Source organism: Tamandua tetradactyla, chromosome 8 (assembly GCF_023851605.1).
Source record: "Tamandua tetradactyla isolate mTamTet1 chromosome 8, mTamTet1.pri, whole genome shotgun sequence".
Taxonomy (NCBI): Eukaryota; Metazoa; Chordata; class Mammalia; order Pilosa; family Myrmecophagidae; genus Tamandua; species Tamandua tetradactyla.
In genome coordinates this window covers 85,604,422-85,621,379 of record NC_135334.1, presented here as the reverse complement: position 1 = coordinate 85,621,379, position 16,958 = coordinate 85,604,422, and the positions used below count along the sequence as shown (strand labels likewise).

Here is a 16,958-nt window from a genome sequence, read left to right as displayed (position 1 = left end):
TTTAATCTATTCTATTAAAACATTTTGTGATGGGCTAACATACTGACTGAATTACATGAATATATCTGATGTATAAAGAACTATCATCTCAACAGGAAAATTACACTTGCAACTCACTTAAAAAACCAAACTCTCCTCAATAAAACTTACTAAAAAAAATGTTTAATAAAAGACAAGTTAACCAAAAGAAGCAAAGTTATATTTAATGTTGTTATAAGTAAATCCACTAATAACTAGAACTCAATTCAAGCAATGACGATTTTCTAAACATTAAATTTGCTAAATATAACAGCATGGGGGTTAGGAGGTTTATGCCATTAAAGCACTTACAATATACCAAGAAAAATAAGAAATGTTCAAACAAGAATTCAAATAAGGCTGGACAAAACCTGAAAAGATGTCAGTTTTAATTTTACCATTTAACTTAATTGCCAAATATACAATATAAGGCTAAATAAAGTGTTAGCTCAGCTGGAAACCTAGTAATCAATATTTAAGAAAATTAACATCCCATAAAAAGACACACTGATGTGACAAGTAAACCCAGCATAACTGAAGTGGAGTCTAAAAATGTTCAATGTATAAAATGCTATATTATATTGTAAGAGTAATGAAAAATCCAGGGCACAACTTGGAAAGCTATTCAGCTGCTTTGGAAGGTTAGGCTACACCATCCAAGTATGTTAGGCTCCTGGCTACTATGTGGCGCCACCTGGTGTTAGCTGTCTGCTTTGGCTCAAATATCGGAATAATTCTTGCACTTAATCTTTTGAGTGAAGTGATTTTCAGCATCTTTTGAGATATATGGGTTCAAAAAAAAGCAAAGCATTTCAAAGGCTGTTTCTACAAAATCTTTACCTATGTGCAAGTTCCAATTCTTTCACAGCATTAAGTACTTCTTTCAGATTACTCTTTTCGTCTTTCAGGACAGAGGTAGCTAATCTTTGCAGCACCAAGGCCACGTTAAACATAAGAACTGTATCACTGGGTGCCACATGTCTAGCCTGCAAATAAAAAACAAAACAAGCATTTTTATATAATCTAATGACATAAAAAGGATTCTGGGTTAAATACAGTTTTAGTGGCTATATGAACATGCATGAAAAAGGATAAAAAATACTTTTCATGAAACAATGCAGCAAAGAATTGAATTAGAATAATACTGAGTTCTACTCCTTTTTTACCTTCAGCAAAGTCTGTTTGCACTCCTGTAACTTGCCACACTTGAACAGAGCCCGGGCCAAATAGAGCACAACTTCAGTGTTCTGGTGTTTATAGAATTTTCTGAGACAGTTTTCATACTATAAAAAAAGAAAAAAGTTAATTAAAATCAACTGAGTTTAAATGATATTTCTCAAGCAATTTTAAAGTACTGTGAAAAGGTATTTTTTACCCCCTGAATGACTAGTTAATTTCAAATAATTTGAGAAATGACTTTTGATATTCACCAAGAAACATTTTCCTAAAATAAAAATCTGATAATTAAAAAAAGGAGATAAAATAGTTTTTCCATTTAAAATCTGGGTTTCTGTCAGCACTGTGATTTTATAACAATCCATGCTGAAAGTGTAAATAGACTGGAAAACTTTTTTCATATCTTTAGCAGTACTAACTAACTAGAATCAGTTTATTGACCACTATCCTTCTTGAATGAGAAATCTCACAAATACGTTAAGCCTTAAAATATGGTAAGACTTGAAACCCTTTACTATGGAGCTTTTTCTTTTTTTAAAAAAGTCATTTAATCGTTCTTAAACTCAGTTCTCCCATGTGAGAAACAGGAAAGCAAACCAATATTCAATCCTACCATTTAAGGGGTACTTCTTAATATACTAGGATGTTAATGCCAAGTACTTTATATGTTGGATCCTCACAAAATTCTTAAAAGTCTAAGAAAATGTCCCTTGCTCAAGGAATGCAACTGGTAGTAGAATCTACTCAGATCTTTGGACACTAAAGTCTGGTCTTAACTTTATATAATTGTAAACCTCTGAAAATACACAGTATCAAAAGAGATAACATAACCCCCATAACAAGGCCACAATGGCCAAGAAAACATTTACTCAATAATGAATGTGATGTCAAAATATCTTGAAAGACAAGACATTACCATCTGAACAGCACTGATATACTGCTTTTGTTCCACATAGATGTGTGCTAAGTTCAACCACACATCACTGATATCTGCTGTTGCTTCCCTTACTTGGGCAAATACATCACGAGCTTCACGGAAATAACCTTTGTGGGCCAAAACAGCTCCTACAAGTTATAAAAAGATTCATATTTAAGAATTTTCTAATTGTAGTCAGTTAGAAAAACAACTAAAAGTTCTGTTTTAAAACAACTACATATAGGGTAGGCCATGGTGGCTCAGCAGAGTTCTCGCCTGCCATGCCAGAGACCCGTGTTCATTTCCAGGTGCCTGCCCATGCCAAAACAACAACAACAACAAAACCCCAACTACATACAGTACATTTGCAGAGAAATTCTGAGCTATAAACATTTCCCCCAAAGTGGTCACTTTACAAATCATTAAGGATATCCAAGTCTTATAATTACCTATGCCATTTGCAGCATACAGATTCTTTGCATCATTTCTGAGTACCTGTTTGTAGATGGCCAAAGCACGATCTTGATGACGCTTTTCCTATGAAAAGAAACAAACAGTATTAAAAATTCAAACAAGAATACAGAGTATCCATTTTGTCTAATAAGACAAAAATCAATTACCTTTTCTCGGTCTCGGGTGGGCTGATGCAAAGTTTGGAGCCACACATTGCCAAGGGCCAGCATAGAATAAGTGTCACTCTGTGTGGATGGTTGTTTTAATATCCTCTCAAATTTCTTCTGACCTGGACCCCACTCTTGTTTAGCCAAATGAAGATTACCAATTAAAGACCAAGCATCTGGGTGATCCTGAAACACACATTAAGGATACAAAGAAGCAAAATCTGTGCCTTACATTGAGAGAGATCAATTCTTTTTCCAGGACAGTTGACTACTTAAACCTCTTTAAGTTTACACTCTACATAACAAGTGTTTTTCAAACTGAGAGCTGACACCCATAAGTGAGTTGTAAAATCAATTTAGTGTGTAGTTATGAGCATAAAAAATGGAGGAGAAGGGAGAAAAGCATAAAAAATACATACATGGTAAGAGTATAATGCTTTGCTAACTTTCATTTCAGTTGTTCAGAAAATCTATTTCTTACTGTTGGCTGCAATCATAAAGTTTAGATGACTTCTATGGTTCCATTCAAAATGCTAAAATACAGTGATTCTATAAACTTCTCTCATATGGAATTAACTAAATCCCAAGTCTTTACTACAGAGGGTAAAAAACATGAGTCAGATCGCTTTGGCTGAAGTGCAGGTAAAGGGATGATTGGAGAAGAGAAGGAACAAGGGGGAATAGAAGAAATTTATATAAAAACTATGGTTCCTAGTATTCAAAATAGTGAAAAGTCAGAAACAACCCAAATGACCATCAACTGATGAATGGATAAACAACATGTGGTATATCAGTAAAATGGAATTATTACTTAGCCATAAAAAGCAATGAAGTAGGTTGGCCATAGTGGCTCAGCAGGCAGAGTTCTCACCTGCCATGCCAGAGACTGGGGTTCGATTCCCAGTGCCTGACTATGCCAAAAAAAAAAAAAAAGTAATGAAGTACTGATACATTCTACAACATGGATGAACCTTGAAAGCACTATGCAATGTGAAAGAAGTCAGGCCACATATTGTATGATTCCATTTATATGTAATATCCAGAACAGGAAAATCCACAGAGACAAAGAGCAAGCCAGTGGTTGTCAGAGACTAAGGGGAAGGGGATATGGGAAGTGACTATTTAATGGGGAAGGGTTTTCCTTTTGGGTTGATGAATATGTTCTGGAGCAAGACAGCAGTGATGGTTGCATAATATTGTGAACATACTAAATACCACTGAATTGTAGACTTTAAAATGGTTAAAATGGTGAACTTTGTGTTATGTGGTTTGCCACAATAAAAAAATACATACGGTTTCTATTTCTTATATGATTAATACCGCCATCTACCATACACCTCTACTATACCTTTAACAAGTAAATGAAAAACAAACAACAAAAAAACAAAACCAGGAAGATGATAAGATTACTATGATAACTATTAAAAGGAAAAATTGATTTACTGGGGGAAGAAAGTGAAATTAATTATTTCTCAAACCTCATTGCTTAATATTACCTGATTAATCTGAAGGGCCTCTTTAAACCAATCTGAAGCCTCATAAAAGTTTCCTTTATCTCTGGCCATGGCTCCGAGGCGCAGATAGCCTGAAAATACATATTGTATAGCTTTTATGTTTTAAAAAAGTTTTATGTTAAAAATAATAGTTATAATTTTAATGTTATACTTTTGAAACAATTATAATTTTTCTGGTTAAAACATCTACACAATGAATAGAAAAGTCCTGCAGGTAAGAAAAATATCAAATATCAATATAACTAAAAGAGAAGGTATAACAGAGAAGACAGGATTTAACAAATGAGTATGACTGCTGTTACTTCTTTTGGTCTCCAGTGTCTTGCAGCAGCTAGAGGAAAAAAACTGAAAAATCATGGAACTGTAAACCACACCAAATTTTAAAATCCATTCTATAACCACTTGTTAAAATGTACATGGAAATGTATTGCTTTTTTGTATATATGCTATATTTCACAGTAAAAAAAAAAACTTAAAAAAAGATTATTTTTAAAAGTTTCTTTTAAGCAATTACAAACACTTGATACAGGTCCTGACCCAGGAACCCATAGGAAGTATTTGATAGTCTACCAAATGACAGTAATAATTAAGACTCTACAGTGTACCTAATATCATTATTTAGTTGAAGCTCTCTATTCTAGAAGTGAATATTCATAATGTTTTTTAATCTGGTTGTTAACATTTAATAAAATCTTTACATAATGGAAAAAAAAGCAATATAACTATTCAACAGCCTAACTTAGAGTAATATGTCACTACCGTACTTTGTGGCTAGATATCTAAGATTTATCTCTTCTATTTCATTCCCAATGCTAGCACTCTAGTCCAAGTCCTTACCTCAAACTAAGTTATTTAAAAAGCTTAGAACTGGTATCCATTTCCAATTTCTCTCCAATGTAAATACCATCATCAAGTTCTTTTTTCTTAAGAAGTTGTTTCTCAGATGGCAAAACAGTAAAAGTATGAACTACTAGGGACTTATAAGTCAGAAGTCCTGGGCTCTAACCTTGGTTCTTCCACTTAAATAACAATAAAGCACCATACAAATGTAAGACATTGTTTTCTTCAGAAAATGTCCTCTTCAAGAGACCAACAAGATTTCACTACTGCCTATCAAATCAATTCAAATTCAGTCTGGCATGTAACACCAGTTTGCATTTATAATACCATGAGAGAGGCCAAATTAATAGCTCCTGTTTTGACTAGAGTCAAAACATTATCATAACTTTAAAAAAGAAAGTACAATATGTAAATTATTTTTAAATTAAAAATGTTCTAATATGTTACAATGTTTAGGATGCAAAAACACAAGCTTAGCACACTTTTCGTAATAACTGTTTCAAGGAAAAACAATGTTCTTTCTGTCTATTACAAATACTGCAAAAATGTTAATATGAATTTAAAAACAGGATAAAGATAAAATAATAATAAAAGATAAAATCCATCATCAAATATGTGAAGGTGTTCTTAAAAGCCCAATAAAGGTACCTGACCACTGAAGATAGACTAGTATATGAAATACCATATAAATGGTTTTTGGTTGTTTCTTTCAGCTTCTAGTATAATTGTAAGTGGCACTGTATCTTTTTTTTGTTTTTTTTAAGCTACGAATTGCCTTGAAGAAATGGAGACATCAGAACAGTTAACTTTTTTTTTTTTACTCCTGATTCTAAGAAAGATTTTTTTTCAGGCTAAAGTTTTAATGCTGTTGTGGGAATTTTATTACATTAAAAAAAGTTTAAAATTCTTACAGTCAACATAATTCGGATGTTCCCGTAATATGTTTTTATATAGTTTTTCTGCTTCATGGAATTCACACATCGCCTCATATAGCCTCGCTAAATTGTATGATGTTGTAACAGAAATGGCATTATAATAATGTTCATCATGCTCAGCTTCTGCCTTTGCACGATCCAATGATGCCAAAAAATATTTCTATAAGGCAGAAAAGAAAATTACACTGTTACAAGATTTAGTTGATAAGTGCAAAAAAGATGTGCATTCAACTTGATCAAGTATAAGAGAAAGGAATATTTCTGTTTTCTCACCTTTGCCTCCCCTAGATTTCCAAGTCTAAAATGGAGGGCACCCACATTATTCAGAATTTCTGGTGGGACATCAGCCTGCACTTTCTCCTGAAGGATTCGTGTTGCTGTGCCATAGGCTGAAAGGGCACCCTGTATTTTCATGGTGAACAAAAAAAGGCATACGTGAAATGAAAATGAGAGTGAAACAGTACACCATGCTTACAAACATCAGGGAGATGAAAGGCCTTACTAAATTATAAAATACCTGTATATCAGTCTGCTCTAAGATCTGTGCCAGTTCGATCCAAGCTTCAACATCATCAGGGTACTGTTCTGTGACCTTCTTCAAATGGCCCTGGGATAAAAGGAATCATTACAGTAAAGCACTCCAACTATAAGATGTCAGAGTAAAAAGAGGGGGCTATTTCAACCTGTTTGCTACTTAAACTGGAACAAGATCAGCTAACAAAACTGCTTCCGTATATCTCTATGAGCAGTTACAAGACATTAGGAATGGGGAAAGAGCCTAGGGATAGCTAAAAAAAAAAAAAAATAGCAAAAATTTTACAAAATTTACCTTGGCAATATCTCGTTTTTCTTGATCTTCTGAGGCGGCATAGAGAGAGCCAAGAATTTTCATAGTTTCATAATTATTAGGATAAGCTTTTAAAACTTTCTCAAAGCACTGAGATGCATTTTCTTTGTCACCTCGATAAATATACATTTGTCCTAAGCCAAAAAATGGCAGCACAAAAGAGGATGAGGCAAACTGTGTGGCTTGATAGTAGTACTGGAAAGCTTGGTCATAATCTTCCTAAAAAATGAAGATAAAACAAGACCAACAATATAAACAAAAGTTTTTAAAAGACTTGAAAAACTATATATTTAAGTATTATTAAACATTTAGGGAAGTTATAAAATTATCTTACCTGGACATGGAATGATCTAGCTAGCTGATAGCAACTTTCTGCCTGCATAGCCTCCACTTCTGTATTATGGAATGCATGGAGAGCCAAGTGCTGTACTTTACTATAATCCTGAACAATGAAGATAAGGAAATCAATTGCATGAATTCACAAAATTCTAAAAGATGTTATATAAGGGCTTTCTCAATTCCATTTACAAAATTTGTTAAATGAACAAGTAATAACAGTACTGTCTTTAGAATTACAAATCATTTTGCTCATTACCCTTTGCTGATAAAATTCAGGGGAGATGGGAATCTATATTTAATGCACTTAACATCTGACCATTACATGTATTACTTCATTTAATCCTAAACAATCCCTTGAGGAACTAGTCCTATTTTTGTGATTAGAAAAGTGGAACTAAGAGAGGTTAAGTCCCTTGTTAACAGTAATGGTAGCAATCGAGAACTATTATGAGCCAAGTATAGTGCAGTTGGTATGATATGTACATTAGCCGTAATCTTAACCAAAAATCCTGCATAGAGTATCATTTTTACCATTTTATTAATGGGAAGACTGAAGCTGAGAAGTAAAATAAGTTATCGTCTAAGGTGGAAAAATTCGAAGTTTTCCCCCAACTTGAAAGGAAATGTTCCATCCCATTTAGCAAGTGCCAATGCTTGTATTTTAATCCAGATCTATGGATCATGATCTTCCCATATAGGTAATTTGGATCACCTAGTTTATCACCTAAAAGTAAAAAGTCAGAGTTTATACATCAAAGTTATAAAATAACTTTCTGGTTTTAACAGGAAATGTATTTTATACATTTCACTAGAAATCTAGTTTGTAGTAGTATGCTGGTCAATAGTAAGTAGGTGACTGTGGTTTAGCAGTAACTGAGTGTCACCCATGGGCTAAGTATTTAATGTGCATATTATATTTAATCCCAACTAAACTCTTCAAATCCCATAAAGAAGGTATTATTTGTCTCACAAAGGAAGAAATTAAAGTTTAGGGAAGTTATTTGACCAAAGACACATAATTATGTAGTGGTAATATGCCTGATTTGAACCAAATGATTCAAATTGCACATTTTAACAATAATATACAACCTTTTAGTTAAATTTATATATTGTTAACTGGGATGACAGTAAGGATCAAATGTTTACTTTGTCATCTACTTTGATTTTCTTATTTTTATTACTCCATGACTCTTGACAAATATTCTAGGAGATGAAATAATTCTATTTGAAATTTAACATTTAACTCATTGAAGATTAGAAAAAGAAACTGATTCAATTTTAAAATCCTCATTCACGTGTTCTTTAGCACAGTTAATAGTTCCTTTTAAGTTTCTTTCCCCCATGTTTTTTGTCTTTAATCTACTATGCATTCTGAGCTCTTTTCTTCCTATGAAAAGGTAAGCAAACCAATATCCAGCCTATCTCGATTTTAAGTTCTTTCTGGAGGTCTGTGCTACATTCTCCACTAGTCACCATAGCTCCCAATCTCTAAATCTATTTTACTACTCAATTACTGAAGTGTCTGGGATGTTAAAAATACTCTTTTTTTTCCCCAGCTAAATTATTTGTCTGAAGGGGAGGCATTGTGGTGGTGGGCAGAGAACTTCAGTTCACATCTGAGCTTTATGTGGTAGGTGAGTGAATGTAGGCAAATTATGTTATTTAACATTGCTGACTCTCAATTTTCTTATCTACAGAAAAAGGGAAATAAAAAGATTCTGCCTACTTCCAAGGCTGCTGTGATGATAAACTGAGAAAACGTGTACAAATGCTTTCTAAATTTTAGAGACATATATTCAATGCAAGATAACTTCACATCACCTGGCACAGTACTAATTACAAAGCAGGTATTTTGTAACGCTCAAACTGATTCCTGCTATGTATATGGGGGTTCTGTATGTATTGGTTGTGTTCTTAAAGTCAAGTCTTTATCTTCAACAGTGTAGATATGACTAGCTTTGAAACTGAGAACGGAGTAATTCTCATTTGGTTCAAGGAAGCTGTCAAGGAGCTGAAAACATTGATTATTAGATATGCACATACATACTTAGAATCAATCCTTTGTTTTTCCAGTGAAAATCAAGCTAGCCTGTGTAACCTTCACCTTAAACATTAATATTTAATTTATCTATAAGATACATTTCCATCTCCTTCCTAAATAGTTGCTGTTTAGTACTCTAGTAGTTACTAAAGCTTAATCAATAATTCATTATGAAAATAGAGTATGCTTTAGTATAGCTGGAGGGAGTAAAGCATCTAGGTCAATATCTGTGTAAACTTAGGTATTAACCCTGCCTCAGTTTACTCATCCACAAAATGAGGATAATATTACCTGACCTCAATGTTGTGAAGCTTATATAAATAAATACCTACAATGAACTTTTTAACAGTGCTTGACATTTAGTAAGCATTCAGGATACGTTAAAAACAACAACAAAGTGGCTATTATTAATAAAGACTGATACAATTTTGTGAGCTTTTAATGAAATTGCAATTTAACTATTCTTGGTACAATTTAGTACCTGGTTTCCATATGGAAGATTAACCTTTCATGTTTGTTGTATAAAAACTTTGCCAACAAAATCTTGGTTTAGTATTCTAAGAAATTCAAATATCATTGTAGCTACAGAATTTGTGGAAAGTTTATAAATACATCATGACCAAAAATAAACAAACCAAACCAAAACTCCAATGACTCCTTGTTGCCTACATAATTACGTCCAGAATTCTTTTCTGACACAAGTACCCATTACCTGGAGTCAATGAATTGCCTACCATAAGCATATGATGCTCTTCCTAGACCATACTGAAACTATTTCATAAATCTGTGCCTTTCTTATTCTACTACCTACCGACCTCTAACATTCCTAAAAACCTAGTTCAAAAGTTTTCCCTTCTCTGTGAAAATCTTCTTTAATCAATCCCTCTTTATTTCTCTACCACACCTGGGTAGAGGCCTTTTCTTTTACATTCATATTGTTTCACACGTTTTTTATGAAAGTGAATTCCTTGAATGCAGAAATCATGTCTTACTGACTTCCAAATCCTTCTCATGGTTTTTTGTAAGTTAAGTATAAAGGGTCAATACATATTAACTAAATGAAGGAATAAACAAAAGTACCCACCCAGGATAATTAATATGAATGCTAATTTGAAAAACAACCCTGAAATTTTCAGATTTTTTTCCAAAAAAAGCATCAACTGCAACACAGAAAAACAAAAATTAGGTACTAAAAATAAACTTCTTTAAAAAATAACTTAAGATGAATGACTTTTACCTTTTTGAAGAAAAAGTGGTTTGCCAAGTGGTTCAATACCATAGGGTTGCTAGGATCAATAGTATAGGCTCTGGAAAGAAGCTGGACACCATTTTTGATGGAATCCGCCTAAAAGAAAACAATGATGGGGTTACCGAATGAAAACATTACTTCATTAGCACAGTTCAGTTTTCAAATACCAAAATGTAGCTCTTGTTTTAGTTAACCTTCACCAGGATGAAAACTTCATATAGTGAGTTAACAAATTGTATGAATTTAGTTTCATTTAAAAGCTTAATTTAAAAACATATCAAATGTAAAAAACTCCGTCCTCTGAAACTGAGTACATAAATAGATTTGATAGCATGTTCTTAAATAATTTATTGTTGACCTATGGCAAATAACAGAAAGTACAGATTACATTTTCTAACAGCTTTAGAGAATTAATTCACATGCTATTTATCTATATAAAATGCATAATTTAATTTTTTTGTATATTCACGGAATTTTGTGCAATCTAATTTTAGAACTCTTTCCTCATCCCCAAAGAAAACCTGTTTCCCCCAGCAGTCATCTTCCATTTATCTCTTTAAAAAAAAAAAATACACCTAAGCAACGTTACATATTTTATTTTTTTTTAAATTAGTAAAGTTGTAGGTTTACAAATACACCATGCATAAGATACAGGATTCCCATACACCACCCCACCATCACTTGCACTGGTACGGGAAATTTATAACAATTGAAAACACTTTTGTCTGTAATTCTATTTTTTAATAGTAGTTACACTTGTTACAACTGATGAACGATTATTAAAGTGATACTATGATTACTGTCCACAGTTTACATAGCGATATTTCCCCCCATATTCCTGACTTATTATTACTGTTTTTCCATGCATGTCTTTATTTTATTACTCATCTACCCATATACTGGATTAAGGGAGTGTTCATTACAAGGTCTTTATAGTTACATGATCACATTATAAAAGCTATATAATTTACAATCATTATCAAAGAACATGGCTATTGGATTACAGTTCAATAATTTCAAGTCCTTCCTTCTGGCTATTCCAATACACTAGAAACTAAAAAGAAACATCCAAACGATTCAATAGCCATAATCATTTGCTAAATCCTAGTTGCTCAATTACCCCTCCTCTCTCTCGTTTGATCCTTCTCTCGATTCGGGGATATCTGGGCAATGACTATTTCAACTTCTTCATGCTGGAAAGGGGTATTGACCTTGAATGGGGGAGAGGAATGAACCTGGCTGATGTTCTTGGAGAGACTGTTACTTCTGGGTTAGATGGCTTATCTGGCATAGGAACAATCTGGAGACCCAAAGTTTCTGAAAAAATAAATTTATTAGGTAAAATTTTATCTTAGATGGAGACCAGGGTATTCTTCAGGGTTTTCAGGTATACTGTTGGTTGGGAGTTGGCATACTGTGGCTATTTGCAATATCCGGCTGAAGCCTGCATAAGAGTAACCTTTCCAATGACCTCTCAACTCTATCTGAAATCTCTTAGACACTGGAACTATTTTATTTCATTCTTTCCCCCTTTTGCTCAAGAAGTCATTCTCAATCTCATGATGCCAGGGTCAGGCTCATCCCTAGGAGTCATGTCCCACATTGTCAGGGAGTCTTAGACTCCTGGGAGTTATGTCCCATGTTGGGCGGGGGGGGGAGCATGGCGGTAACGAGTTTACCTGCAAAATTAGGCTTAGAGAGGCCACATTTGAGCAAAAAAAGTGGTCCTCTGGAGGTCCACTTATAGGTCTTATAGTTACGCATAACTATAAGAGGGCTTAGCTTCATCATTACAAAAATAAGTTTCATAAGCGCAAGACTGAGGGCTTGGCTGGTTAAATTGGGAATACCTAATGCTTGAGAGAATATTAGGAATTCCCCAGGTGGGGAAGGTTAATAGTTCCAGATTTTTTCTCCAGTTCCTCAAGGGACTTTGCAAATACTTTTAAAATTTTTGGCAAAGATACTCTGGAATGTTTAATGGTATTACAATAACCTGTATAGAATAAGAAAATTTCATTTTCTATTTTAGGTTCCATGTAAGTAGGTTGTTTAAACAAACTGACTAGACTGGTTAAATTAAGCAGTGTGCTAAGAAAATTTAAGTTTTGGATAAAATAAACATCTCTTCCTTGGGTCTCACCCAGAAGCTGAAGTTTTAAAATACTTCAACCTGTATTCTGATTTATTTTAGAATACAGCTCTGTGCTGGTTTGAAGGGAAGTATGCCCCCTAAGAAAAGCCATGTTTTAATATGGATCCCATTTCTTAAAGGTAGAATAGTCTCTATTCAATGCTGTGTATTTGGGACTGTGATGGGATCATCTCCCTGGTTGATGAGATTTGGTTAAGAACGGTTGTTAAACTGGATTAGGGGATGACATGTCTCCACCCATCTGAGTGGGTCTTGATTAGTTTCTGAAGTCCTATAAAAGAGGAAACATTTTGGAGAATGAGAGATTCGGAGAGAGCAGAGAATGCTGCAGTACCACGAAGCAGAGAGTCCACCAGCCAGCGACCTTTGGAGATGAAGAAGGGAAATGCCTCCCGGGGAGCTTCATGAAACCAGAAGCCAGGAGAGTAAGCTAGCAGATGATGTTGTGTCTGCCATGTGCCCTTCCAGCTGAGAGAGAAGCCCTGACTGCGTTCGCCATGTGCCTTTCCAGATGAGAGAGAAACCCTGAACTTCATCGGCCTTCTTGAACCAAGGTATCTTTCCCCGGATGCCTTTGATTGGACATTTCTTTAGACTTGTTTTAATTGAGACATTTTCTCGGCCTTAGAACTGTAAACTAGCAACTCATTAAATTTCCCTTTTTAAAAGCCATTCCGTTTCTGGTATATTGCATTCCGGCAGCTAGCAAACCAGAACAAGCTCCATTCATATCACTAATTGAAGTCTGATCTCTCTTTCAGCTTCTCTAAGCACTGCTGTATGGAGAAATACTGGTTTTCAGAGTACAGAACTCTAAGAGCTTCAGGCGTCACACAGATACGCCAAGTTCCAGGGAACTACCAGGTTATACACAAAAAGCACAGCATCTCCAAATTTAGAGATAACAGTCAAAACCCAGGAATAAATGTGACTGCTATAAGAGCTTACAGTCTAGCCTTATAGAACATTAAAGCTTCACAACGAACCCTATAGAACATTCTGTACTCCCTAATTGTCAACTGCCCAATCTCTATTTTTTATCTCCTGATAACCAATGCTCTCAAATTTAATTCTCAGAGTTTCCTTATTATTATTAGTTCATATTAGCAGGACCATACAGTACTTGCCCTTTCGTTTCTGGCTTATTTTGCTCAACATATTGTCCTCAAGGTGCATTCACCTAGTTGCATGCCTCACGACTTCATTCCTTTCTGTAGCTGCACAATATTCCATCACATGTATACACCACAGTGTGTACTTCCATTCATCAGTCGATGTACCCTTGAGCCACCTCCATCCATTGGCAATCATGAATAAAATACTGCCATAAACACCAGTAAGCGAACATCTATTCACATCTCTGCTTTCAGTTCTTATGAGTGGACACCCAGTAACTGGATTGTAGGATCATATAGCAATCCTATATTTAACCTCCTGTGGAACCACAATGCTGCCCTCCAGGGAGGGTGGACCATTCTACTACCCTACCAACAGTGAATATGTATATCACTCTCTTCACATCTTCACTGGCACTTGTATCTTTCTGCTTATTATTATTTTTTAATGCGACTTTTTTTTGAATCTACAGATTCTATTGAGATATATTCACATACCATACATTCTATCCAAAGTATTCAATGTCTCATAGTATACTCACTCAGTTGTGCAATTATCACACTCAATTTTAGACAATTTTCACATCTTCAAAGGGAAAAACCACACACACTCACACAAAGAAAACCCAATACATGCCATATCCCTTATACCCATTATTTACCTCTGGTATGGTACATATAACTGTTGATTAAATAATATTAAGGTATTACTGTTAAATATGATCCATAACATGCAACAGGTAATTTTTACCCATATACCACTCTATTATTAATTCTTTGTGCAAGCATCATACATTTGCAGTACTTTATTCAAGAATTTATTCATATTTATATTACTTGGTGACATGCAAGACTTTAAACAACCCCCTTTAATTAAATTCACCTATAATATGGCACTATTACTTATAGTCCCAATAACAAACCAACATCACCCCTATCCATTCCCAAACATTTAAGTTCAACCTCATTAACAAGTCTGTACATATTAGGTAATTGCATCTCTTTTCTATCTCTAGGTCCCCCATATTCTATATTTTAAGACTCTGAGTTCACAATTTCTAGTAGTTCATATTAGTGAAATCATACACTATCTGTCCTTTTGTGTCTGGCTTATTTCACTCAGCATTATGTCCTCAAGATTCATCCATATTGTCACACGATTCAGAATCTCATTCCTTATCATCCATATTGTCACCTGATTTAGAATCTCATTCCTTCTTATCATGGCATATTTCATCATACGTAAACACCACATTTTGTTCATCTACTCATCTCTTAAGCACTTGGATTGTTTCCATCTTTTGACAACTGTGAATATTGCTACTAGGAAGATCGATAAGAAAACGTCTGTTAACGTCACTGCTTTCAGATCTTCTGGGTATATATTGAACTGTGGAATTGCCAGGTCATAGGCCAACTCAATATTTAATTTTCTAAAGAACTGCCAAAATGTCTTCACAGCAGCTGTACCATTTTATATTCCCATCTGGATTTGAGTAAGTGTTCCAATTACTCCATATCCTCTCCAGCATTTGTACTTTTCTGTTTGTTTAATAATCGCCATTCTCATAGGTATGAGAAAATATCTCACTGTGGTTTGGATTTGCATTCTCCTAATAGCTAATGAAGATGAACGTCTCTTCATGTGCTTTTCTGCCATTTGTATTTCCTCTCTGGAAAAATGTTTATTCTTATTTTTTGCCCATTCATAATTTGGTTGTCCTTCTGCAGTTGTGTTTTAAGGATTCTTTATATATAATGGATATCAAGCCCTTATCAGATGTATGGTTTCCAAGTATTCTCTCCCATTGAGTTGGCTGCCTCTTCACCCTTTTGACAAAGTTCTTTGCAGCATAGACGTGTTCAATCTTGAGAAGTCCACATGTAACAACTTTTTTCTTTCATTGCCTGTGTTGTGGGTTTGTAAGGTCTAAGACGTTACCTCCTTTACTAGGTCTTGAAGATGTTTCCCAATATTTTCTTCCAGGCGTTTTATGGTTAATGACTCATATATTTAGGTCTTCGACCCACTCTGAGTTAATTTTTGATTAGGGTGTGAGGTAGGAGTCCTCTTTCATTCCTTTGGTTACAGATATCCAGTTCTCTCAGTCCCATTTATTGAAGAGAGTTCTCTTGTTGTGGATTTAGGGGCCTTGTCAATAATCACCTGACCAGTGATCTAAGGATTGATCTCTATACTCTCAATTAAATTCCACTGATCATTATGTCTACCCTTGTGTCAATACCATGCTGTTTTAACTACTTTGGCTTTATAATAAGCTTTAAAGTCAGGAAGTATAAGACTTTCACTTCAATCTTCTTTTTTAAGAATGTTTTTGGCTATTCAAGTTCCTTTTCCTTCCCAAATAAATTTGATAACTAGCTTTTCCAAGTCTGCAAAGTGGGTTGTTTGAATTTTGATTGGTATTGCTTTGAATCTGTAAATTAATTTGGGTAGAACTGACATCTTAAAGACATTTAGCCTTCCAATCCATGAACATGGAATGGATTTTCACCTATTTAGGTCTTCTTTGATTCCTTTTAGCAAAGTTTTGTACTTTTCTTTTTACAGGTCCTTTACATCTTTGTTTAAGTTTAGATACCTGATTCTTTTTTAAAAATATTTTTATTGTAAAATATAACATATATACAAAGAGAAAGGCAATAATTTTCAAAGCACACTTCAACAAGCAGTTATAGAACAGATCCCAGAGTTTGTCATGGGCTACTAGTCCACGATTTCAGATTTTTCCTTCCAGTTGCTCCCAAACACTGGAGGCTAAATGGAATATTAATATAGTGATTCAGCAATCATACCTGTCTATTAAATCCTTTTCTCTGTTATAACTCCTCCTTCCTCCTGACACTTCTCCTAACCCACAAGGATCCCTAGGCAATGCCCAATCTGATTTCTTCATGTTGAAAAGGGTATAGACACCAAAGGATAGGCAGATGTAATTAACTGTTAACTTAGAGAGGTTGGCCCTCTGGATTTCAAGATTTATCAGAATTAGGAACCCTCTGGGAATTATAACTTCCAGGAAAGCAAACAGTGCCTGAAATCTTTATAGAGTCTCAGTTCAAATCCTAGGTGTTCTTAAGAGTCAACATGAGTGTTGCTGGTTGGGGTTTAACAAACCATGTGTATTAGCTAGGGTTCTCTAGAGAAACAGAATCAGCAGGAGATATCTGT

General features: G+C 34.5%; 1 protein-coding gene across 1 annotated transcript in view; it reads right to left on the bottom strand.

The window, feature by feature from the left end:
- The window catches only part of CTR9 (CTR9 component of Paf1/RNA polymerase II complex), a 43,913-nt gene that overhangs the window by 7,394 nt on the left and 19,561 nt on the right, over positions 1–16,958 (bottom strand). Inside the window, exons 7-18 of the mRNA XM_077113990.1 lie at positions 10,484–10,591; positions 7,201–7,308; positions 6,849–7,085; positions 6,537–6,626; positions 6,293–6,421; positions 5,996–6,179; positions 4,227–4,315; positions 2,731–2,916; positions 2,560–2,647; positions 2,111–2,259; positions 1,185–1,301; positions 859–1,004 (exon numbers count right to left, since the gene is read on the bottom strand). Coding sequence (XP_076970105.1) covers positions 859–1,004; positions 1,185–1,301; positions 2,111–2,259; positions 2,560–2,647; positions 2,731–2,916; positions 4,227–4,315; positions 5,996–6,179; positions 6,293–6,421; positions 6,537–6,626; positions 6,849–7,085; positions 7,201–7,308; positions 10,484–10,591 — 1,631 coding nt within the window. The remainder of the gene's footprint in view (positions 1–858; positions 1,005–1,184; positions 1,302–2,110; positions 2,260–2,559; positions 2,648–2,730; positions 2,917–4,226; positions 4,316–5,995; positions 6,180–6,292; positions 6,422–6,536; positions 6,627–6,848; positions 7,086–7,200; positions 7,309–10,483; positions 10,592–16,958) is intronic.